The 25525-nt window shown below is 50.1% G+C and overlaps 1 protein-coding gene and 1 long non-coding RNA gene across 2 annotated transcripts in view; one reads left to right on the top strand and one right to left on the bottom strand.

The window, feature by feature from the left end:
- Positions 1-10157, top strand: part of LOC129051945 (uncharacterized) — a 34817-nt gene extending 24660 nt beyond the window's left edge. Inside the window, exons 4-5 of the long non-coding RNA XR_010136585.1 lie at positions 8270-8496; positions 9992-10157. This is a non-coding gene — a long non-coding RNA (uncharacterized LOC129051945). The remainder of the gene's footprint in view (positions 1-8269; positions 8497-9991) is intronic.
- Positions 75-25525, bottom strand: part of MYOM3 (myomesin 3) — a 57752-nt gene continuing 32301 nt past the window's right edge. The window contains exons 19-37 of the mRNA XM_024253074.3: positions 25031-25157; positions 23707-23885; positions 20168-20282; positions 19318-19474; positions 18176-18285; positions 15976-16020; positions 15124-15260; positions 12237-12381; positions 11974-12033; positions 11224-11291; positions 10111-10221; positions 8295-8382; positions 7714-7752; positions 7353-7461; positions 5940-6103; positions 5273-5309; positions 5063-5085; positions 2952-3007; positions 75-1658 (exon numbers count right to left, since the gene is read on the bottom strand). Coding sequence (XP_024108842.1) covers positions 1395-1658; positions 2952-3007; positions 5063-5085; positions 5273-5309; positions 5940-6103; positions 7353-7461; positions 7714-7752; positions 8295-8382; positions 10111-10221; positions 11224-11291; positions 11974-12033; positions 12237-12381; positions 15124-15260; positions 15976-16020; positions 18176-18285; positions 19318-19474; positions 20168-20282; positions 23707-23885; positions 25031-25157 — 2034 coding nt within the window. The 3' untranslated portion in view covers positions 75-1394. The remainder of the gene's footprint in view (positions 1659-2951; positions 3008-5062; positions 5086-5272; positions 5310-5939; positions 6104-7352; positions 7462-7713; positions 7753-8294; positions 8383-10110; positions 10222-11223; positions 11292-11973; positions 12034-12236; positions 12382-15123; positions 15261-15975; positions 16021-18175; positions 18286-19317; positions 19475-20167; positions 20283-23706; positions 23886-25030; positions 25158-25525) is intronic.

Below are 25525 nucleotides of genomic sequence, written 5' to 3'. Positions count from 1 at the left end.
GATGTAGGGGTGACTCACTTTATCCTTCAGTTCAGAAGCCATTTCAGAAATCAGAGGCAGGTGTTACTTCGTGGTGTTGGGAGTATAGATTATGTTTATTTTCTCTATAATTTCCAGGGTTTTCCAAAATTTTACAACAAACATCTATAATTTTATGAACACTCCCCATCTTATTTTTAAAAAGAAAAAAGTTGGGGGGCAGAGAAATGCCCAGCTCAGTACTGAGATCCATCAAGTGAGGCCAGCCAGTGTCTGTCACACCAGGCAGAGGCCCCGTGCTGGAAGCCCTGGAGGTTACCAGCTCCAAGCCTGGTATCCAAGGCCTCCTGGGCAGCCTTAGCGTCCTCCTTCCCTTTCCTCCCACCAGACCCTGTTCCTGAGATGTCCTTTTCCCATTACCACCACAAAATCGGACTAATTTTTCAGGGCCCAACACCAATTCTGCTAATTTTTTTTTGGCTCAATCTTGGCTCATCACAACCTCCGCCTCTCAGGTTCAACGGATTCTCCCACCTCGGCCTTCTGAATAGCCGGGATTACAGGCGCCTGCCACCACGCCTGGCTAATTTTTGTATTTTTAGTAGAGACCGGGTTTCGCCATGTTGGCCAGGCTGGTCTCAAACTCCTGACCTCAGCTGATCTGCCCGCCTTGGCCTCCCAAACTACTGGGATTACAGGCGTGAGCCACCTCGCCCAGCCTGGATGAAGGTGTTTTAAAAGCCCTACCTCCCCCTATTGGGACGACCTTCTGTCTCCCTCCTTGGACCACTGGCAGCACTTTCCTTGGACCTGCTTTATAATCTTTATCATGTCCTGCTTTGTCCTGGAGTTGTTTGCGCCCAGGTCTGTTTCTCCCATTGGACTGAGGCCTCTTTGCAAGCAGAACCTGCTTATCAGCTGCCTTTGTATTCCCAGCTCCATCCTCAGCCTCCCACATGCTAGATTTCAGATGTCTGTTGAACTTACGTGAATTGAAACTATGGGATCCTAAAAGAGGGGTGTGATGTATCAGTTTATGGCAGGGCTCATGACCCTTGGCACTTTTGACATCTGGGGTCGGATAATTCTATGTGGTGGGAGCTGCAGTGTTTAGCAGCATACCTGACCTCTACCTATCAGGTGCCAGTACTGTTAGATAGCCCCAGTGCATCCGGGTCTCCTACTCCAGGTCCAGGGTTCATCCCACTCTCCTGGAAGCCACTCAGGACCCCAGAAAGATCTTTGCTTCTCCACTTTGGTGCATCTGCTCCACCCCCACCCTCACATCCTGGGTTCTATCTTGTCCCCTTTCCTTCTGCCCCACCCCTGTAGCCTGTGCCAGGCTGTGACCCTGGTACAGGTTGTCCCTACTGGTCCATGCAGACTAGACTCAGACTGTGCCTGGACACACGCTGTCACATGCTCTTCAGCTCCTTGGGCTCGTCCCCGTGCTTGAACACACTGATGGTGACCTGGCCTGTCTCGGAGCCATACTTGTTCTTGACGAAGACGCCGTAGCGGCCACTGTCTTCACTGTTGACCTTCTCAATGGTGATGGTGACCTCTGTCCCCCTCACTTCCATGCGGTATCGGTCAAGGAAGGTGACAGGCTGGTCATTCTTCAGCCAAGAGATTTCAGGGGTGGGGTCTCCTGAGACGATGCAAGTCAAGCACAGGGTCTGTTTGAAAAGACAGGAAGGGAACAGTCTCACCTCCTTGTAACTTGAACTTAGCATTCGCTTTCATGCCCCCAGAGAGCTCCCAGCTCAGGTTGCTCCCTGTGATAATTTAGTACATGTGTTTTATTGTAATTTGTAAAGGGGAGAGATTTTATTTTAACCCCACATCCTTCATCCTCAACCTTTTATTTGATTTTGAGATGGAGTCTCGTTCTGTCGCCCAGGCTGGAGTGCAGTGGCACAATCTCGGCTCACTGCAACCTCTGCCTCCCAGGATCAAGTGATTCTCCTGCCTCAGCCTCCCGAGTAGCTGGGGTTACAGGTGCCCGCCACCAAGCCCGGCTAATTTTTGTATTTCTAATAGAGACGGGGCTTTGCCATGTTGGCCAGGCTGGTCTCGAACTCCTGACCTCAGGTGATCTGCCCTCCTCAGCCTCCCAAAGTGCTGGGATTACAGGCGTGAGCCACTGCGCCCGGCCATTCTCAACCTTTCTACAGGAATACTTACTCATCAGAATCTCAGACCATAATTACTCTCGCAATTATCGGTCCCAGAATGGCCTTCGCTTTGTTTTATTGCTTTTTGTAATATATATGTCACTATGGTTTTACCATGCAAGTAAGATTATATTGCTTTGGTGCATAGGTTTATGAATTAAAATAGAAAATTGCTGAACAAGCTCTAATGCAGAGCACTATAATAATTATTAAACACACAGGCTCTGGAGTTGGGCTTCCTGGGTGTCAGTCTCAGCTCTGCCCCTTTAAGCTGTGTGACCTTAGGTCTCTTAACCTGGGTTAAGGGACTCTGGGTTTCCTCAGCTATAAACTATGATTAGTAATAAATAAAACCCTATTTCATGTGATTGCCTTGATGGCTAAAGAAGCTCAAAAAGATAATATACATGGAATCGTGCCTGACACAAAGTAAGCACCATCAAAAAGTCAGCAATTGTTTTCAGGAACACTAGATTTACATAAATAAGTTCAGTCCTAGACGGGTTTTAGGGATCTCCCAGTAGACATTTCTTGTGGACGCTGAAGTCCGCAGGTAGAAGTCTAGGATGCCCAGGACTGTCTAGACAGATGGAGATAGAACTAGGCCAAGCACCCACTGAGGGCTGACACCAGGCCCAGTGGCTTTCCTTTGTACCACATGTCATCAATGAGGTGTGGTCACTTGGCCACTCTTTGGCTTTGAATCCACGGAGCTGCATTGTTTCGTGATCTGTGGTAGATGCACGAAGGAACACAGAGGGGGACTGCTGGCTGTGGGCCGGAAAGGGTCAGTACCTTATCTTCCATGATCGTGGCCACATCTGGCAGACCCCTCACCACTTTGGCACGATCTGGAAGGGAAATAAGAGACCCCAGCGATGAATCTTTTTCTGCCAGTCGCTCGCCCAGAAGTTTCATAGAGTTGAGGTTTATTTTTAAGCAAGGCTTCTTTTTTTTTCTTTTTCTATTTTCATTATTTTGGATGGAAATCTTTTTAAAATTTTTTTTTCAAAATTAATTTTTTGAGACAGGGTCTCGCTCTGTTGCCCAGGGTGGAGTGCAGCAGCACAATCTCAGCTCACTGCAACTTCTGCCTTCCGGGCTCAAGCAGTCCTACCCCCCTCAGCCACCTGAGCAGCTGGGACTACAGGCATGCACCAGCACGCCTGGCTAATTTTTGTATTTTTTGTAGAGATGGGGTTTCGCCATGTTGCCCAGGCTGGTCTTGAACTCCTAGGCTCAAGCAATCCTCCTGCCTTGGCCTCCTAAAGTGCTGGGATTATAGGCATGAGCTGTCACACCTGGCCTTGGATGGAAATTTCTAGAACTGTATTACATGCTTCCTTGTATTCGTAAGTAGAAGATATGGGCCATAGTGTGTTTCTGCCACTGATCTGAGGTCATTTGCTATGATTGGTGGTACCTGGAGGTGACCATGAGATGCTCCTGACCTCAAGAACCAGGAAGAAGGTAAGTGGGACTCTGAGACTTCAACTGGCAAAATCCACACAACGGGTGTGACCAACAAGGTCAGAGAAAGCGGTACAGAAGCTTTTGGGACACTTTGAACCTGGTCAAGCGAGGGACCTGGTGGCCATTGTGGGTGGCCAGGAAGAGTGTGGTTGTCAACCACTAAGCAGAAATCTGGTCTGCTCCTCATGGTGCAGGGGAAGCTGTGGGAACAGGACGGGTGGTCAGCACGGCCTAGACCAGGAATCAGGGACGTGCAAAGAGCCTGATGCGGATGGTGTCTGTCCAGTGGGTGAAAGGGGAGCAGGACCCCAGATGGGGAGGGGAAGGCCCCACAGATGGATGCAGTTGTGGGCAGAAAGTGTCACCAACCCTTCACAGCTGGACAAAATGATTGTTTCCTTCAGCTCTGATTCCACACGCCCCAGCAACCCAGTATTGGTGAATTCAGCTTTCCTCTATTAGGGTCCTGGACGGGGCTTCTGTTCAGGATGTGGCATTCCACTATGGGCAGGGACATTTTCACTGGGTGAATGATTAGATTCACGGTACAAGAACCTCCTCGTGGCCTGAGGCTGAGGCTGGTCTTGGGCTGTGCTCCCTCCACCGAGGCGCCCCTCAGGCTCCTGCAGGAGCTTCTCACTGCATGGCCACTTATACCCCTCAATTGCCCCTTCCCAATAACAGCTATGAGCCTGAGGCCCGCACTTCCTGTCAAGTGGGGACACTCGGGGACAATGATGCCATGCAGAGCGAATTATCCCCTCCCACACATGGCCTCAAGCTGGTGGTGTGAGTTTTCTTGTCTGTTCTTAGAGCTGTGCTGTCTCCTTCTATGGCCACACCTGTGCTCTGCTGCCTGCCTGGGTCTTTCCCTCACTGAAATCCTTACTCCTCATCTGCTGGGCCAGTGAGAGCAGACAGCCAGACTCCTACCACCGGGACGCTTAGAACTGGCTTGGGTTGGGAGGTGATGAATGGGACAAGCTCGAGCTCATGGACTTGGTGGTGCCTCCCCAGGTGGCCCAGAGGCCGTGCCGTGTGCCTCTGGGTTTGGGGCTTCATCCTGGATTCAATGAGGCTCCAATGCCTCAAGAGCCATAGCTTCAGCTTTAAAGTCACCCCATCCCCACAGATCACTCAGGAAGGCCTGCCCAGCCTCATTCCTGTCTGTCCCCTCCTTTTCGGTCCAATCAACGTAGTCCATGTGCCTGCGAGAACCAGGCTCCCGCTGGGTGATTCCACAACACAATCCCAGGTGTCCTCAGATTCTATCTCTGTCTTGCTCAGGTCTTCCCTGCAGCTCTGTAAGACCCTAGAGCCCCCCAGACCCCACTGTGGAACGAGGCCTTCAGCAGCCCACCAAAAGGCTTGAGCTTCCAGGAAGTTTGCCCCAAATTCAGAAACAAAAACAACAGAAATATCGGCCGACTTACTCTTCTCGATGATGGCCAAGTTTCTGAAAAACAGAAATGGGAACAAGGTGTGACATTCCACTTGCTAAAGGACAGTCCAGCCCAGGTGGAGGTGAGGGGTGACGAGGGAAAGGTGGAGCTGGCTGGGGCTCCCAGGGAGTCCTGAGCCTAGTTCACGCCACACCCTGGAGGGGCCTATAATTCACACTGAGAAACGTAGACGTAACTTACTTCAGTCTCTGGTGTTCAGCCATTGCGTCCTCAAAAGCTATAAGAAGGACAGAGGAGAAAGGGGGCCATCAGGGCCTATGCTGTCCAATGATGGGGACAGGGTGACCCTGGGAGCAGAGCTTATCCCTGACTGTCCTCCACTCTCTTCCGCATGTTCCTTTGGGGCAGTGGCAGGAGTGCGTGGGAGGGTAGGCATTCCCTCAAAAGACTGTGGGGTTTTCTTTTTTCTTTCTTTTTATTTAGCTAAAAATTTTTTAAAAATATTTCTTTCCTTAACACCTATCCCAGAGTAATCTTTATCATTATTCTTTTATTTTTTGAGACAGGGTCTCACTGTGTTGCCCAGGCTGGAGTACAGTGGTGTGATCACAGCTCATTGCAGCCTCTATCTCCCGGGCTCAAGCAATCCTCCCGCTTCAGCCTCCCAAGTAGATGGGAATACAGGCACGCATCACCATGCCCAGCTAAATAATTTTTAGTTTTTGTAGAAATGTTGCCCAGGCTGGTCTCACTATGTTGCCCAGACTGGTCTCAAACTCCAGAGCTCAAGTGATCCTCCCACTTCAGCCTCCCAAAGTGCTGGGATTACAGGACTGACCCAGCGTGCCCGGCCTGTCCATGGGATTTTCTAAGCAGGTTTCTCTGCAGAAATAGGTGGATGGCTCACCTTGCCCTGAGAGATCTGTTGAGAGTTGCCGGACTTCCTTCCCTGCAGCTATTTCCAGAGTGTATTTGCCCTTGTCTGAATCTTTGGGGTCCAGGATGTGAAGCCAGATCTCATCCAGGGTGGTGCCTGTCCTTATCCGATCACCACTCTCCAGACGTTTGTCTCTGAATGTGAGGGTGGAGAAATGGTTAAGGCTGCCTGTCTGCAGGTCAACAGATACCCCTGCCCCAAAATCCTCTCCTCTGGTGTTGTTTCGAGATCCATGGGCTATGGGTGGTGACCATGAGGCACCAGATAAATATCCACTCACTTACTCATTCATTATTCAACCCTCCATTCATCATTCAATACTGCATTCATTCACTCATTCATTCATTCATCAATTCTTGTGGCATGACAGCTGTGTATCGATGCTGAGTCCGCATTTGTGATGTATGCCACAGGCAGGGACCCTAAGGAAATGGTTCTTTAGGGTCTGTGACTGCCACTTCCCTCACCCTTAGAAGCCAACTTCCTCACCTCTTTATTCTCCTCCTTTTACACTCTCCCAGGCCTTCTTCCCACAAGCACTCTACTCTAACCTTTAGAAATCACATAAGGTGAAACTTTTCCCCTTCTTTACTTAAATTTCATTCCTAGAGACACTGTCCTCTGTTCCCAGTGTTGTGTTGCAGAGGTGACACCTCTGTGCTTAGTCACAGGGCTCAGAAACTCTGACTGGAGGAGGAACCTATTGTCCTGAAATTCCATCTGGCCTTGGCTCTCATTCATTTGACAACCTGGACCAAATCAGTCAAGCCTTCTCCATAGAATGGGTGCAGTAATGTCTGCTCCACAAGGCTGAGGCATGCAACTGATAAAAAGCACTGGGAAAACTCTGCTGTTGGATTATCTGGGGTCACTCAGAGAGTGGCTGAGTCTCTGTGGGTACCTCATCTATCCTGCCTTCAAGCCCTGGCTCTCAGTGGCCAGCCCCACAGACCCTTTTCCTGCATGTTTCCCCTAAGCCTGGCTGACCAAGTTTGCTAAGGCTGCAGAGGCCCACAAGGGTGCCCTGACCTACCTGATCATTTGGCTCTTCTTTGTCCCTGCATCCCTTTCTCCCCCAGTTCCTAGCTGCTGCCCAGAGACTGATCCTGCTGTGGCCATAGAGTTTCCAGAAAAATGTTGTCCCACCAAGGTTCCCACCTTCACTGGGGGATCTCGGCAAAGCCTTTCTACTCCTCCCACTGCTAATCTCTATCCTCAACTCCTTCTGTGGACAGCAAGACCAGGGAGAGACCCTGTCTCTGCCAACCCCTGGGACCAGGCTCTGCTTGGAGGACCAGGCAGGGAGAAGGGAGGGAGGCCCCCATGGGTCAGGTGCTGAATCCTTTCCAGCCTCGCTGGGGCTCTGGGGCAAGGTGGACTTACTTGTGGAACCAGGTGGTTTTCATGTACTCCACGTTGTAGTACTTGACCTTGCTGAAGATCCGGATCCCTTCCTCGGTCCCCTGGATTTTCAGTGGAGTTGCAGAGAGGGCTGGGGAGACAGAGGAGAAGGATGAATCTTCCCTGAGGCCATTTAGGCATCAGATTTTGGGGCCGGCTTGTCTGCCTCTGCCCTGGGGGGCAGGTGCTGTGGGGGAAATGCAGTGCTGTGAAGAGGCAGGACTTTCTCTTCGGTGTTTGAGGTTGGAAACTAAACCCACCCCCAATAGCCAAGGCCAGTGTTAGGCTGCTTGGAGGCTGTTGGGCATCAGGGCAGGGCTGGGCAAAGAGGCAGGCTGCTTACCACCAATCCTGCCCAGCTCGGTGAAGATGGCATCCAGGGCTGGTGGGAAACAGAGAGAAGGGTTAGCTGGCATAGGGCTCCCCTAGGGATGTGCTAGGAGTGGGGACATCCTAGAAAAAGGCTGGTGGAGCCCATGAGCTGCTCTCAGAGGGACAGGCAACTCTGTAGGATGACTCTCATAGCTTGGGGATAGGAGCGGGTTCAGGGCACTCAGCAATGGGGTGGGCAGAAGGGCACTATGGATGGAGGACAAACATGCAAACCTGACAGTTTTTTGCAGGCTGAGCCGATCAGCCTGATGAGGAGCCTGGGCCCACTGTGGGACGGAGGAGTGAACTCAGGCTTCGGGGCTCCAAGCCTGGGCTCACTGTGGTATACTGTGGTGAACACGGGCATCAGAGTCACACCGACCTGGCCCCTGCCACTGACTAGATGTGGAATCTTGGGCAAGTTACTTAATCTCTTTGTGCCTCAATTTCTCCAAGTGACATGGTGATCCCATAAATCTTACTGCACAGATCACATCACAGTCTGCTCCACTGTGCTCCCTCCACAGCCCCTGACCCATCGCCAGCTCCTACCGTCACCCGTGAGGTCCAATATGGTGTCATCCTCCCCTCGATCGTCAGAAACCATCGCTCTGTAAATTCCCTTGTCCTTTTTGGACAACTGGAAAGAAGGATGAGCGATGGTGGTGTCAGCATGGGCTCCAGAAGGAGAGATGGATACCAAATCTGGAGGCCTGGGCTCCAGGCCTGCCCCTCACTCTCTGTGTGACCTCAGGTAAGACCCTTCTCCTCCCTGGGCCTCCGTTTACTCATCTGGGCTGGGTGAGCTCTAAGGCTCCTTTCGGCTCCAGAGCCCTTGGATTCCTAGCTTGGGGCTTGTCTGGGCCTGGGGAAGGGGTGGAGTAGGGGGAGTTGAGGACAGAACCAGACACCTTCGTTTGCATTCACAGGCAGCTGCTCTGAGCATGACACAGTGAGCCTCACTTTGCAGAGCTTGTCTGGGCCTGGCCCACCTTTCACTCCCTGGGGGCTCCTGGATGGAGGGACCCCCACCACCTGCAGTTCCCCAGGAGGAAGCATGTTTTCTCCTGCCCAGGACAAGGGGGCCCTTTTGGCCCATGTTTGTCAGCCCCAAATTAAGTCTGAACAAACACTCAGCAAAGCAAGAACTTGAGTTGTGCTTTCAAGGCAAGGTCCAGAGATCAGAAGTGACCTCTCATTACACAGCACCTTCCTTCAGCCCTCATCTCTCAATACTTCCCACCAGGACCATCTCCACACAGTGGGTTTGGGGCAGGATCCAAGACAGAGGCAGCTCTTAACCTGAGGATTGAGGTGCTGAGCCCCAAAAGTCCTCTCTTATGTCCTCACCATCCCAGGAAGGCTCCAAGTTCTCAGCCAAACCTAGGGTGGGTGACTGGAGTGGCTTCTGATCCCACCTTCTAGCCTTATGTCTTTGCACTGAAACCCTCTGAGCCTCAGTCTACTGATCTGTGAAATCATGGCATCATCCTTGCCCTGCCTGTATGCTACAGCTGCTGTGGGGATCAAGGGAGGTAACTCTTAGGAGGCCAGAAAGTTTTCACCAATGGGACTGATGATTAAAATAAAACTCCGTAACTATGAGGCACCTACTGGTGCCACAGCCTGTCTGAGGAGATTGCACAGTGGTGGCAAAGGCTGACTTGGCATCAGCCTGGCCAAGATTTGGGAGAAGACCTTGAAATCATTGTTTTCTTCCTAGTCAGCAAGCCTCTGTTTGCTGCAGTCCTCCTGGCACCCAGTGAGGCCACAGACATCAGCAGCAGGGCAGAAAAAGGTTGACGTTTAAGAGCAAGCCTTGTGTTTCTCTCTTAACCAGGCCACAGTCCACCAAAGGCCATGGGGAGGACTTGGGGGGAGAATTGAGCTCCAGGCCTGCTTTATTCTGCCCAGATCTGCCTCACATGGAGACATCCTTCCTGTCCCGAATCCTAGACTGTTGGGGCGGGAAGGAGGCATTGAGAGAGCATCCCTTCCAACCCGCTCATGTTGCAGATGAAAGCTGAGGTCAGAGAGGGACGGGGGCTAGCCCAAGCCTGCACAGTCATTGGCAGGGCCAGTACTGGAGCTAAAGAAAAAAATCAGTAATACTGATTCTGTCTCTATTGAAAATTTGGGGGTTTTAATAGCTTTCTTTTTGCATTAATTTTGATTTTTTAGAATATTGCATACAATATTATTTATCTTGATTACTGAGTTTTCTGGTGCCTCTTGAATTTTGTGCTCAGGGCCTCACTTGCATCAACCCAGCCTCGGCCGTGCCTCTGACTCCCAGCCCAGAGCTCTCGGCCCTCCCTGGCTTGCAGCCAAAGGAGAAAGTGAGCCCTGAAGCTGGAGCCACACTTGCCTCTTCAATGCAGAGAAGTCCCGTTCCCGTCTCTGGATCATACTGACCATCTGGCATCTCTGCCCTCTGGAAGAACCACTGAAAGCGAGTCTCCTTCTTGGTGTTGGTCACCTGGGGAAGGTGGGGAATGAGGAGACTCTGTCAGGCTTGTTTCTTTTTGAGTAAAAACACACCTGTGCACACTTTCAGGCATCTCAGTGGTGTCCTTTCACATACCATATGTCTCCTCTGCTGGCCTCTGGACTCTGAATTCTTGCTAACGGTTTTCCCTCTGCCTCTTGATCCCTGTCCTACTCTATTTTTCTTGTAAATATCCATATGCTTCAGTTAAATGTCATCTCCTCCAGGAAGCCTTTTTTTGAAGCATCCCATAGTCACCCCTCCATCACGATTCATCAATTTCCTGCCCCATCCGAGTCAAGCATGAGGGATGCTGTTTTCCAATGGTCCTGCCTTGACCATGGGCTCCCAAGGCCCACAGAGACCACTTCATCATCTTCTTATGTTCAGTACCTCGCAGAGTGGCACATAATAGATGCCCTGAGTTTACTGAATGAATATGCTTCTGGGAGAGCACCCACCCTCCCCTTCCCCAGTTATCTAAACAGGCTGAAGGGTGCTAAGAAGGACCTTAGGCTTTGGAGTCAGATAGACTTGGTTCAAACCTGGGCTCTCCCTCTTACCGTGTGGCCTTGAGCTATTTCCCCATTTGTTTTCTCATCTATAAAGTGAAGATAGTCACAGATGATTGTGAGGCAGATGAAATAATACTGTGAGTCTCTGGGCACAGGATAATCATAAACACAGGGATACCCCTCAACATATAAACCCTCGCAGGCACCTAGACCCCCTGACCCCTCGAAATCCCTTCTGGAGCCACTAGAATCTCGTTCAAGGCTGGTCCACCTCACACTAATCCTACCCCATGGGCGCTGGGAAGGTGGGTTTGCTTTTTGGGTTACATGTGGTCTCCTCGGGGGTACTTTCTGTGTGTGTGATCAGCCAAGCACAGAGTATGGAATTTAGGGGGCCAGGTAGGCAGGGACAGCAATTGGGCTTGGGGACAAGCCACAGGTCCCCCCGCACTGGGCCTGGGGGCAGGGCAGGACTTGCCTTGCACGTCAGCTGCACTTGGCAGTCCTCCGTGACCTTCCACTGCAACGGCTGCTCAAAATAGGGACCTGTGCGTGCAAAACAAATGTGCCCACTGTCAGAGAGCCAGCCTCAGCCAGGGTGCCACCTGTGTCCAGGCAGTGCTGGGGGGAGGGACAGCTAATGGCTATGGACTTCTCAGATACTGCCTCTGCCAGGGCTGGGACTGGGGTGAGGCAAGGGCGATGCTCAGGGCGCAAATTTCTTTCTTTCTTTTTTTTTGAGACAGAGTCTCGCTCTGTCGTCCAGGCTAGAGTGCAGTGGCACAATCTCGGCTCACTGCAAGCTCGGCCTCCTGGTTTCAAGGATTCTCATGGCTCAGCCTCCTGAGTAGCTGGAATTACAGGCATGTGCCACCATGCTCGGCTAATTTTTGTATTTTTCATAGAGATAGGGTTTCGCCATGTTGGCCAGGCTGGTCTTAAACTCCTGGCCTCAAGTGATCTGACCACCTTGGCCTCCCAAAGTGCTGGGATTACAGGCGTGAGGCACTGTGCCTGGCTTCAGGGTGCAAAATTTAAGAGGGCTCGGCTCTCACCCTCAGGTCAGGCAAGGGCTATTTTGATCTGGCACTGGGACAGAACTGGACTGAATGGCAGTGGACCTCCCTTGGGGACCCAACAGGGCTGGGGGTCCCATTAACCCCCAGTCCAGCATCTCTAGCACGAACCAGTGGCCAGGGATTTTGAATTTCACCCCAGTAGATCTTACCCTGTTTTCTCTTCCAGTCCCTTCTCTTAGCATCTGCCTTCCTCAGAAGTTTGTCAAAATCTGTGAACACAGAGGGAGGAACTGGCATGAGCTGAGAGGAGTGTGGGTCTGGAGAGGGGACATGGGGTGGACAGAAGTCGAGGGGGCTGTGCTCAGCAGGCTGCAGAACCGAGGACTCAGGGCTGCAGGGCAGGCCGGGTGTGCGGGGCAGGGCGGGGCAGGGCTGGGCGGGGCAGGGCTGGGCATGGCTGGGCATGGCTGACCGTCATCCACCAATGTCAAGGTAATCTGGTTTTTGGCTTTTCCATCTTGGAGTTGAGCGGTGTACGACCCTTTGTCCTCCTCAGACAAGTTCTGGATGATCACTTCCACCAGGCCCTTCTCTCGGTCAAAATTAATTTTGCGGTTCTGAAAAGGACAAACTCCAGAGTCCTCTTCCCTGTTCTGGGAACTTTGTTGTGGGGTACACATCAGAGTGTAGTGGGCTTGGGGGTGGTAAGCGCAGAGCTGTCAACCTTCAGAGACTGGGCGGGGCGTTGGGTAACCCTCTGCGGCTCCCCCCACACCTAGTCCCCCGGGGTGCTTGAATAAGTTACAATTTTTTTTTGTTGTTGCTTTTTTTTTTTAAGACAGAGCCTCACTCTTGCCCAGGCTGGGATGCAGTGGCGCGATCAGTTACAATTTAATAATAAGCCTGGAACCCCTGCTGTGCCACGATTTTTGCCATTTTCTTTTCTTTTTCTTTCTTTTTTTTTCTTTTTTGAGACAGAGTCTCGCTCCATCACCCAGGCTGGAGTGCAGTGGCGCAATCTCGGCTCACTGCAGCTTCTGCCTCCCGGGTTCAAGCAATTCTCCTGCCTCAGTCTCCTGAGTAGCTGGGATTACAAGCATGTGCCACCACACCCAGCTAATTTTTGTATTTTTAGTAGAGACAGGGTTTCACCATGTTGGCCAGGCTGGTCTCGAACTCCCGGCCTCAAGTAATCTGCCCGCCTCGGCCTCCCAAGGTGCTGGGATTACAGGCATTTGCCATTGTGCCCAGCAGCTTATTTTCTACTTCTTTTAAAGTGGGAAAAACCCCATTGACGCGTGTAAAGGATAATGGAAAAAAAAAATACTCCTGTACTTGCCACCCAGAATTAACACTCATTTACATTTTACCATATTCTAACAGTTTTTAAAATTTCATTTTCCTCATCTAGGTTCTTTCTTCCTCTGGCTTTATTTGTATGTTGATTTGGGGGAGTGATCTAATTTTGCTTTATTTTTCTATAGGGACAACTGATTGTCCCACCACTGAATACTAATGAGTCCAGACTTTGTAACACTTCCTATACCATGTGGTAAGGTCATTGCACAATCTTTATGCAGAACTTTCAAGTCAGTTTTCTGATTTGCACCTTTTGATGCTGGGACAACCAGCCCCATTGCACAGATGCAGAAACAGAGGCACAGACAGGTGAAGAGACCTGCCAAGGTCATATAACCCACAGGGGGTGGACATGAGACTCCTGTCAGAACCAATGCCCTCTTTCTATAATACATATTTTCTTTCTTTCTTTTTTTTTTTGGTCACTGGACCTTTGATATATATAACATATATTTTCTTTTTTTCTTTTCTTTTTTTTTTTTTTTTTTGGAAACAGTCTTTTTTTTTGAAACAGAGTCTCACTTTATTGCCCAGGCTGGAGTGCAGTGGCACGATTTTGGCTCACTGCAACCTCTGCCTTCCAGGTTCAAGCGATTCTTGTGCCTCAGCCTCCTGAGTAGCTGAGAGTACAGGTGCACACCACCATGCCCGGCTAAGTTTTTGTATTTTTAGTAGAGACGGGGTTTCATCATGTTGGCCAGGCTGGTCTTGAACTCCTGACCTCAGATGATCCACCTGCCTCGGCCTCCCAATATGCTGGGATTACAGGCGTGGGCCACCCCACCCAGCCACAACATGCCCAGCCATTATTTTCTAATGGCTGCTTTGCCATCTGGAGATGAAATTCACAAATAATATGAGATTGAGTCGTGAATTTGAATCTCTCATGAGGTTGACATTGCCACATCAGCAGTAAACGGTTGAATATCGACAAATCATGTGGTTCAATCTAATACAACCTGTCTACAGATATGATTTACAAAATAATATCATACTCTAACCATAATTTAGAGAAATAAGTCATTTAAAATAAAAATATTTCAATATATAGGTGCTTGGATATAATCTCAATTATGCTGTACTGATTTATAATGAATCGGTTTGACTTTAAGAGAAGAAAAGCAAAAAAATCAGAAGCTATTCCATACAAAAGCAGGAAAATGAATGAGCATAGGTAAAGTAGCCAGCAGAATAAAAATTCTCCATTCAGTGTATAGTAACATTGCATACTTTGGGAAGCTGAGGCAGGACGATCTCCTGAGTTCAGGAGTTTGCAGCCTGGGCAACAAGGCAAAACCCTGTCTCTACAAAAAAATATAAAAATTAGCTGGGCGTGGTGGTGTGTGACTGTGGTCCCAACTACTCGGGAGGCTGAGGTGGGAGGATCGCTTGAGTCTGGGAGGTTGAGGCTGCAGTGAGCTGAGATCATGCCACTGCACTTTAGCCATGGTGACAAAGTGAGGTTCTGTCTCAAAAACAAACAAAAACAGAAAACAAAAAATAAAATTGTTTGGGAGACAGAGGCAGAAGGAGTACTTAAGGCCAGGAGTTCAAGACCAACCTGGTCAACATAGTGAGTCCCCATCTCTAATTAAAAAGATTAAAAAAGAAAAAAATTGTACAAAAATACTTTGTATTTATACGTAAAACAGAGTTAGAGTCTAGCCTTGGATAATTATAGGCATGAATGCAGGTTTTTCATCTTAAGAATGTCTGGTGGGGTAATCAAAAGTTGTGGGGGGTGTGGAAATTCTTTGTTTGTGGGAATGTCCCTTGCATTGGCCAGCATGTAGTGTCCCGGCCAACCCCATCCCCAACACCAGCACTGGTACTAAGAGCCAAATGTCCCCATCCCGTCCTCATCACTGAACAGCAAAAGCACACCGTCATTTCTGAAATGGCCACTAGGGGGAAGTACAAGCCCATGCGGAATCACCACCCCGTGAGGCCGCCTCCCCGGCAGGGGAGCCTCACTTCAGGGACTGTGAGCACCCAATTACCGGCGAGCTGAAGATCTCCTTGTTGTTGAAGATTAGATGTAGCTCAGCCGCTGGAGATAACTTTTCTACTTCCAGCCAAAGCCGCACCTCCCCTCGCTCCAGGATGTCAATGTTCCAGCCGGAGATCAGTTTGATCACTGGGAGGCGCAGGACCGGAAGGGGGTGGGTTGGACCCCTTCTCCCTTTCCCGCTCCCTTCCAGCCCCACCTTGAGCACACCCTTGGCATCTGACATGCAAAACGCTTAGAGAACCTGAAGGACACTGTACTGGGTGGGGCTCAGAGGAGGGTTTTCCTAATGCCCACTCTAGATTTAATTAATCTCAGTGAAGCGTTTCCTCTCCCAAGAGCTCTGGGGCTGCAGTTCCCAACCTGGCAGGGCATTGGATCCCAGACGACTTTCAAAAACCCTAGCATCTGGGCTCCATCCTCAGAGATTCTGATTTGTCTGTGGCATGGCCTAGGTATTGGGATTAGGAAAGGTGTCGTCATGGTTCTGTTGTGTAGCCAAGTTTGTGACCTCCCCTGCTCTAGGGACTGTACACACTGTCCCTAGTCAATGCAGAGAAGCAGAGGTTTAGACGATCCCAAATCCTGATGACTAAAGAGCCAATAACAGTAATTATAAAAGAGGAAAACACCCACATTTCCCTTCCTCGCATCCCCTTTCCTGCTGCTCTTTTCTTTCCATGAGCTTCTTGAGTGGTCCCTGACCTTCTAGCTCTGCGGTTCTCCCACCCTCTGTCCCTCTGGGGTTGTTTCCTGGTCCTTGGCCTGACTCTGCTCTGCTCAGAACATGCCAGTGGGCCCAGTGGGAGCTGCACAAGGCTGGCAGCTTGGACTGCTTGCTTACCTGGGTTTCTGATCTCATGACTCAGCTTCTTCAGCTTCTCCAGCTCTGGGATAGGGGGTAGTGAGGAAGAAACCAGAGAGAATGAAATATCCTGGCCGGATATTTCCTAGGATCCTGTGCTGGGTCAAAGTTCCAAGAGACACCTCCCCCCACCTTGGGGTTCCTTTGCTCCATAGGGGCCATGATGAGTACTTTGCCCTGGGGCACTGAGGGTGATGCCGGGGCTGCAGCTGGCCACCCTGAGATTGCGTCCTCTCCCTGTCCTTCAAGGCCTAGATCAAGTCTCATCTCCCTAGAGGAGCATCTACCACGTACCTGGTTCTGCATACTTCATTAGTCCTCTGCAGGGCTGTGGGCTGAGCATTACTGTCTATCTCTGGTCACTCTAGGACCACTGGTGCCAGGGCCTCATTGCTCACCCCTGTCATATGCCATCTTAGTATCCCTGGGTCTAGACCACACACCGAGCACTGCAGCCCAGAAGTCTCAGACTGTTCTAGAATGCTGTCTCGTTTGCTGACTGTTTCTTCATCTTCTTCTTTTTTTCTTTTTTTTTTTTTGAGACAGAGTTTCGCTCTTGTTGCCCAGGCTGGAGTGCAATGGTGCGATCTTGGCTCACTGCAACCTCCGCCTCCAGGGTTCAAGCGATTCTCCTGCCTCAGCCTCCCAAGTAGCTGGGATTACAGGAATGTGCCACCATGCCCAGCTAATTTTTGTATTTTTAGTAGAGACAGGGTTTTACCATGTTGGCCAGGCTGGTCTTGAACTCCTGACTTCAGGTGATCCGCCCTCCTCAGCCTCCCAAAATGCTAGGATTATAGGTGTGAGCCACTGCGCCCGGCCTGCTGACTGCTTCTCAGTGTTGTCTCTCCTGCTAAGGTGAGCTCTGAATCTATGTGAATGTCTTGTACACAGTAGGTGCTCAGTCAATATGGACTGTGTGGATGAATTGGCAGGGGCAGAGCCCATGCCTCATTTTCCCTAGTAAACCCCACAATTCTTAACACAATGAGTCTAGATTCACGGCAAGCACACGGCAAACAAAACCAAAAAAATACCATCATTTTCATGGATGGCTTTAGTTTGCATAGAATCATCTGATTGTATCTGCATAACAATATTGTTTCAGGTGGGGGCAGCCAGGGATTATAATCCCTCTTTACAGGGGAGGAAACTGAGGCCCAGGAAGGTGGCATGACTTGTCCAAAATCAGCCAGCAAATTATGGAACTGGAATTGGAACCTGGGTCTCTCTGGCTTCTGTTTCTTAACAAAATCAAAAGGCCTCATGTGCCATAAGCAGGGTAGACAATGGGCAAGGGCTGTCCTAGTTGCTACGGAGGTAGCAGAGTGTCTCATCTGTTGTGAGCACAGGCTTTGGTTCAGTTTAATTTATCAAATATGGATGGTCCTTTAGATGTGGTATTCACTCTCCGGTTACCCGCAGTCCCCAACACTCCCTATTGTCACCCCATTTCTCAGACCAACTGCTGTGTGCAATTTATCATCACACTTGCACTGTTGCTTTTTGGGGCTACAGAAGGAGACAAAAATAATTCTAGTACCTTTGCTTTTACCAAAAGTGGGAAAACAGGTTGGGCACAGTGGCTCACGCCTGTAATCCCAACACTTTGGGAGGCTGAGGTGGGCGGATCACGAGGTCAGGAGATTGAGACCAGCATTGCTAATACGGTGAAACCCCATCTCTACTAAAAATACAAAAAATTAGCCAGCGTGGTGGCAGGTGCCTGTAGACCCAGCTACTTGGGAGGCTCAGGCAGGAGAATTGCTTGAACCCGGGAGGCGGAGGTTGCAGTGAGCCGAGATTGTGCCACTGCATTCCAGCCTGGGCGACAGAGCGAGAATCCGTCTCAAAAAAAAAAAATAAATAAAATAAAAATAAAATAAAATAAAATAAAATACAAAAGTAGGAAAATAAAAGAGAGACCAAAAAATGTAAATTTCACTGGGTAGGGATTTTTGTCTGTTGAGTTCACTGATGTAATATCCAGGGCCTACTTGGCCTGTGGCAGGTGCTCAATAGATATCCATTGATGGAAAGGATGGGTGGGTGAAGGCCTACTTCTCTGTGGAAATTGCCACTTTACTCATTTTGGTTGCTTCTTGCTGACCTCTGTGGGCATTTGTGTTTGGGACTCTCTCTCTGGGGAGGTGGCAGGGAGTGGGGGCAGGTGCATTACCTTCCTCAGTCAGCGTGTGGCTTGCGGAGATGTCTTCATCGGCATCAGTGACTATGACTGAGTAGGTGCCCAAATCCTCGAGGCCAGGTTCTTTCAGGATGACCTTGGACCTGGCAGAGAGAGGAGAGCAGAGGCTCTGGGAGGAGATCCTTGGTCCTGTGCACTAGAGGCCTGGGAGCCAGGGAGTCCAGGTAGCTTCTGGTGAGCCTGTACCCCAAGCAGACCCTGGCCAAGTCAGGAAGCACAGGCAGCTGCCTCCTTCTACCTCCTCAGGGTCCCCTCTGGCCTGACACCTTCAATGGTGCCATTATCTGGGCTCTCTGGCACTGGGTCTGCACTGGCCACACCACCCTGACTTCCTCCAGGGCTTGAGGCGTAGGCTTTATGCCTTCTGGACACAGCTGAGGCCATGAGCCGCTGGGGGAGGATGAGACATGGGGGCATTTGACAGGGGCCCTTGTGGTCATCTGGTCCAACTCTTCATGCTATAGATGAAGAACCTGAGTACAGACAACTTGCAAGAGCAAGTCCCTGGCAGCCAGGCTAGAAACCAAATCCTCTTTGAAGGTCTCCTTGAAGGTACTGAGTTAGAGGCACATAGAATTCCCTACAGAAAAGGAATCTCCAAAAGAACAATGCCATTGGCTGAGCGCAGTGGCTCACTCCTGTAATCCCAGCACTTTGGGAGGCTGTGTGGGGAGGATTGGTTGAGCTCAGGAGTTAGAGACAAGCCTAGACAACATAGCGAGACCCCATCTCTACAAAAAATACAAAAATTAGCTGGGCAGGTGACATGTGCCAAGCTACTCAGTAGGCTGAGGCAGGAGGATTGCTTGAGCTTGGGAGGTCAAGGCTGCAGTAAGCCGAGATCATGCCATTGCACAGCCTGGGCGACAGAGAAAGACCCTGTCTCAAAAAAGAAAAGAAAAGAAAAGAAAAAATAGCACCATTGCAGCCTCTTAAATGCACTCTCCACTCTTCTCACTAAGGTGGCAGTCAGCGTCCTCAGTGAAAGACCGAGCAGTGCCTTTCAACCATCATGGATGGGTCCTGCCCTGTGGTCTCAGCCAGGAGCCTCTGCCAGCTCCTCTGACAGTATTTGGGTCCCGTTGAGCAGTTGTTTCTCCTCTCGCCTCACTTACTTGTTAACTTTATCCTCGATCTTGACCCTCTGGGGGTCCAGTGGGCCCTTGTAGTCTTTGGACCATTGAAACTCTGAGGAGTCGGGGGCTTCAGGGGCTTCGAAAGCCAAATAGATAAAGCCCTCTTCATCCACACCAACCTCTATCTCGTGGGCACCTGAGGGCGAGATCCAACAGAGGGCAGCGGATGTTTATACATAATAAACCAGGTCACACCCGTCCCTTGCTTAAACCTCCAGGGCCTGCCCGTTGCACTTAATAATAAACTTGACTCCTTGCTGTGGCTGCCAAGGCCTTGCATGATCTGGCTCCTTCTCACCTCAAATGTCACCTCTTCAGAGAGGCCCTCCTTGACTGCCCTAGCTAAGCAATCTTGTCCCATCCTATCACCCTGTTTTATTTCTTTTATAATAAAGCACTTATCTCTATCTTAAATCGCTTTCCTCATGCAATAGTTTACTTGTTTACTGTCTTCTGCTCCCCCCACCCCTACATCAGAGCAGGGATCTTACTTTCTCATTCACTCCTGTATTCGCAGTGCAATGTGCGCATCACCAAATATTTATTAAATGAATGAATAATTAAAAGAATGGAAGGAAAATGTGCTTTATAGTTGGGAGAGGTGAGCGATTCTGTCATACACTAGCGTGTGACCTGGTTGATCTTCTCTGAGCTATAATAAAATCAATGTCAATGTGGGATGATGACCCCTCCCTCAGGGGCTTGCTGGAGGGCCAGAGAAGTGTGAGGCCTAGCACAGCATCAGGCTTCTCCCAACTTCCCTTGAACTCCACCCGTCCCCGACGGCGTAGCCCAGTGGCAGAGCTTTGGCCTCTCCGGCCACTCCTACCTGGCTTGTCCTCCAGGAGCACGGGATCGGTGGGCATGGACGGTTGCCCCAGACCAGCTGAATTCACAGCCTGTACCTGGAACACGTAACTCTTTCCTGGCTGCAAGTCGGAAACCTGGGGGCAGAGGGCAAGAGCCAGCACTGAGGACAGCAGTGACTCTTCTTGAAACTCGGGCCCTAGGGTGCAGGAGCCATGCTCAACAAGAAAACCCTCTCCCTTCTTGTGTCCCTCATCTTTCCGTGTGATAAAGACGGCTGTTCAACACCTGGGGATTGTCTTTGCCATCCTTTTCTTGGGCCCTCTCCACCAATCACCAGGTTCCATCTGTTTTATTTCCCTAATGTTTCTTTTTTCTTTTTTTTGAGACAGAGTTTCACTCTTGTCACCCAGGCTGGAGTGCAGTGGCGCAATCTCTGCCCACTGCAACCTCTGCTTCTCTGATTCAAGCGATTCTCCTGCCTCAGCCTCCCAAGTAGCTGGTACTACAGGCACCCGCCACTATGCCCGGCTGATTTTTGTATTTTTAGTAGAGATGGGGTTTCACCATGTTGGCCAGGCTAATCTCGAACTCCTGACCTCAGGTGATCCACCCGCCTCGGCCACTGAAAGTGCTGGGATTACAGGTGTGAGCCATCGCGCCCGGCCTCCCTAATGTTTCTTAAATGTGGCCACTTTCCTCCAGGTCCCATCCACAGTTGTGATTGAGGCTTCGTTTCCCCTCACCTGGGGTAGTCCAACAGTTTGCTAAAGGGCGTTTCTGCCCTGGGACTCTTCTCCCCCAGTCTGTCTTTCCCTCTGCAGATCTGATGATGTGTACATCTTTTAGTGGCCTTCAGGGTCAAGTTCAAATTTTGAGGTCGAGTACCTATAGTCTTCCTAACCTGGCCTTAGCCTGTTGTCCTCTTGCCCCTCCATCTGTCCCCTTCACTCCACACTCTCTCAGCGTCCCCACATCCATCACGCCATTTCCCACCTCCCTGCCTTTGCCCTTGCTGAGCACGCTGCCTGGAATGCCGTCCCAGCTCCCTCCTGGCTCACTCCAGTGTAGCCTGTGCTTCATCACCCAGTTTCAGCAGATGCATGGATTCTAGGAGGCACCTCTCACCTTCTCCTTTGAGCGTCCAGAATTTCTGAGACCCCCTCAATTGCAGCATTTATCACACAGTATTGTTATTGCCTGCTACCCAACAACTGTGACTCATTTAGCTTCCCATGCCTAGGAATTGGTCCAGGCCTGGCATTAAAGCAGGTCTGAAGAAATGTTTAGCCAGTGGCTGACTGACTGAATGGTGGCCAACTGTCCACATGCAGAAGCTGGTGCCAGATCACCTAGGCTGTCCCGCCCCAGCCTGGGCCAACCTACATGCGGAGGGGGCGAGCCACTCATATAGATGAAGACCTCAAGGTCTCAGCAGAGTACCCTGGCTGAGGCTCATCTTCCCTGATTCTGTCTGAGATGGCCTTAATTTCATTTTTTTTGTAAAATGAATGTATTTTAATTTTTTCCGATTATAAAAGAAACACACACTTGTTGGGAAACACTTTAAGTGATAAAGCACAACATGAAATGAAGGACTAAAGCGTCCCTGGCAGGCTCTCCCCCAGAGATAACCAGAATGAACCATTTGGTAAAAGTCTTTTCAGAGATTTTTTTTTTTTTTTGAGATGGAATCTTGCTCTGTGGCAGGGAGTACAGTGGTGTGATCTCGGCTCACTGCAATCTCCGCCTTCCAGGTTCAAGTGATTCTCCTGCCTCAGCCTTCTGTGTAGCTGGGATTACAGGCATGCACCACTGCACGTGGCTAATTTTTGTACTTTTTTTGTAGAAATGAGGTTTCACTATGTTGGTCAGGCTGGTCTCGAACTCCTGACCTCAGGAGATCTGCCTGCCTCGGCCTCCTAGAGTGCTGGGATTACAGGCATGAGACTCACCGCGCCCAGCCAAAATCTTTTTAGACTTTTACAAGGACATAATCCATGTAGAAACAGGACATGCACCGTATCCTATTGGTTAGTATCTTATTCTTTCCCATTGTTATGGGCTTCTTGAGCCAGCCTTCTTTCCTCTGGGTGCTCCCTAGTGAAATGTTGACGAATGGGCTTGAAAACTGCATATCCTCCTGCCTGGTGGGGAAAAGCACCAGGAAAATGGGCTGGAGAAATACTTCCCCTTTCCCTAGGGCTGCAGAAAATGGAAACTAATCCACATCACATTCTTACAAATATTCCTCAAATAAAGGAGGCCCTGAGACACACTGGCCTTAGGTGTAGATGCTATGGCCTGTGAAAGTGGCCTTCAGTCACCTGGAAGTCTAATTCTGATTGGTTGTCTAAGGTAGCAATTTGTGTCTGTTAATAATGCTTCAAGTGACATCTTTGTTTCCTGATATGTCTAAGTATTTGTGAGTTGTCTTGGTTAGGCCAGGAGAAGAGTATTTGTGATTTCCTTACCTCTTGCACGTGTGGAAGTTAAAACAACCACCACTCCAGAACAAAACTAGTGATTCTGCTAGACTTCTCATTTAGCCAAAGACTCTAGAGTTTGTTTCTCATTTAAATTAAGGAACATGTATCTGCATACATGTTTATTTATCTATGTTATATATAACAGGTTATATATATTATATGCTATTCACATATAAATATCCTACTCTGTATTCTGCTTTGTTTTTCTTAGCCACATAGGATGGATATCTTTTTGTGTCAATACATGCACGTAGGTCCACCTCATTCTTTTTTTTTGAGACAGGATCTTGCTCTGTCCCCCAGGCTGGAGTGCAGTGGTACGATCATGGCTCCCTACAGCCTGGACCTCTCTGGGCTCAGGTGATCCTCCCACTTCAGCCTCCCGAGTAGCTGGGACTACAGGTGTATACCACCACACCTGGCTATTTTTTTTTTTCTAGAGATGAAGTTTCTCCATGTTTCCCAGGCTGGTCTGGAACTCCTGGGCTTGAGCAATCCTCCCACCTTGGCCTCCTCAGAGTGCTGAGATTAAAGGAATGAGCCACCATGCCCTGCCCATCTCCATTCTTTATACCGTCTTGTTCCTTTAACTGCCTTATTCTTTATACTGCCTGGCACAGGATTCTACTTTTAAGGTACACTGTGATTAACTTAAACAACACCGTTACTAATGGACGTTTAAGTTGTTTCCAGCTTGGGCCGTTATAAACAAGGCTACAAGAAGCATCCTTGTCCTTAGATCTTTGCACGTTTGCCTAATTACCTCTCTATAATGCAATCTCAGAAGCAGAATTCCTGGGTCAAGGGATATGCATGTGCAAATGCTGATATACCTGGCTGATAGCAAGTGAGTCTTTAGGGAGGCGCCTGCCTAGCATGGAGCGGGATATGGGCACCAGCCAGCCAGACCTACCTCCAACTTGCTGTGTGACCCTAGGTAAATTGCTCTTCCTCTCTGGTCTTCTGCTGCCATTAAGTGAGGGCAGTGATGTCTGGAGGTCATTCCAGCTCTGATGCTGTAGTGGCAGGGAAGGCTCAGGGCCAGTCAGAAGACGAAGGCATAAGAACTTACCCTCAGGTGGGTGCCAGAGATGGGGCCTGGGGTGACCGGCTTCCACTGCTCAGAGCCTTCCTCCTGGAAACTGATGTGATAACCTGTGACAGGCCCAGCCCCCGTATACAGTGGGGGTTCCCACTGTAGCACCAGGGATGTGGCCCGCACCTCGGATGCCCGTACATCGTACGGGGGGCCTGTGACAAATGAGAGATGGGCAGAGATGTGTGAGTTGGGCAGCCAGGCAGCCAGCCAAGTGGGCAGCAAGCCCAGCAGTCAGTCAACAAGCTTGTCAATCCATCAGTCACAGTCAAGCCAGGAAGGGCCTGCTCTGGGTGTCACCAAGCTCGGGTCAACCTTGGCATCATGACAAAACCTGGCTCTGGGCCTGAAACAGGGTTAACTTTTCAAAATGCGCTCAGCCTCCCCTCCTCCCAGTAGCTTCCCTGACCTTCCCCAGCCCCATCCCAGACAGCATTAATTCTTCTAAAGTGCTTCAGTGTTTAGTGTCGGGGCCAAGGGTGTAACTTCTAGAGTCAGACCTCTGGGGTTCATGTCGAAACTCCACCTTTTCCAGATATGGGGACTCTGGGCGAGATACTTAGCCTCTTTGTTCCTGTACCCTCGTCTGTAAAATGGGGATAGTAATAGTTCTTGTTATACAGTGCTTTTGTGAGCATTAGTGAGATAATTTATGAAAAGTGTTTGGTACCTAGTAAGTGCCCAATAAATATTAGTTGTTTATAATTGTGGTTGTCGAAAGCATCATATGTTTTAGTTATCTGCCACTGAGGTAGAGGTTTTGTGTAGAAAACAGAACTGAGCTGAACAAAATGATGGAAGGGTGTGATCCTCCTTCTTCGGTGGGAGGTGAGGGGCTCATTTGTGAGAAGGCTTACAGGGTTATGGGAGCAGTGGGTAGGTGGCCAACTGCCCATTTGTCCAAGACTAAGAGGGTTCCTGGGACTTGGGATTTTCAGTAGGAAACTAAAAATCTCAGGCAAACCAGGACTCACTGCTCACCCTAGCAGTGCACCTTTGGGGCTGGAGATTGGTCTATGGCCAGAAGCAGGCAGGGTCTCGAGTTGGGAAATAGTTTGTGCTGGGGGTACAGGGCCAGTTGATGGCCCAGGTCAGGGGTCCTTTAAGGCAGGCTTAGGACTCCCTTTGTGTCATGTCAGGAATTATAGAGTGGGTTTGTGGAAGGGCCAGGGGCCTGGGGTGCAGGACAAACAGCACAAGCCTGAATGCACAGAGGAGTGTGGCGGCCTTCATCTCATTGGGTAGGTTTGGGGAAGGAGGGAAGGGCAGGCACTGGACTTCAGGCCTGAAGGCCTCTCACCTGGCTGGGGCATTGTCCACTCTTTGCACTCAAACAGGCTGCTGGGTGCCGACAGCTCGCCAACACCTGCCCAGTTGGCAGCCCGGGCACGGAACTCATAGAAGTGGCCTTCATGAAGGTCACTGACCTTGAAGAGCAGAAACACAAACTGTGAGGCTGAGGCTGGGGGAGGGATGGGGAGCAGGAGCAGTGGTGGGGGAGCGACTCAGAGCAGGGGATCTGTGGGGGCTTTGCTTTTATTTTTTGAGACATGGTCTCACTTTGTCACCCAGGCTGGAGTGCAGTGACATGAACATGGCTCACTGCAGCCTCAACCTTCTGGGCTCATGCAGTCCTCCCGTGTTAGCCTCTCGAGTAGCCAGGACTACAGGTGTGTGCCACCACACTCAGCTAATTTTTGTATTTTTTGTAGAGACAGGGTTTTGAACATGTTGCAGACTGGTCTCGAACTCCTAAACTCCTGAGCTCAAGCAATCCCAGCTCAAGCTTGGTGGC

This window comes from Pongo abelii, chromosome 1 (assembly GCF_028885655.2).
Source record: "Pongo abelii isolate AG06213 chromosome 1, NHGRI_mPonAbe1-v2.0_pri, whole genome shotgun sequence".
NCBI lineage: Eukaryota > Metazoa > Chordata > Mammalia > Primates > Hominidae > Pongo > Pongo abelii.
This window is presented reverse-complemented; position numbering and strand designations above follow the sequence as displayed.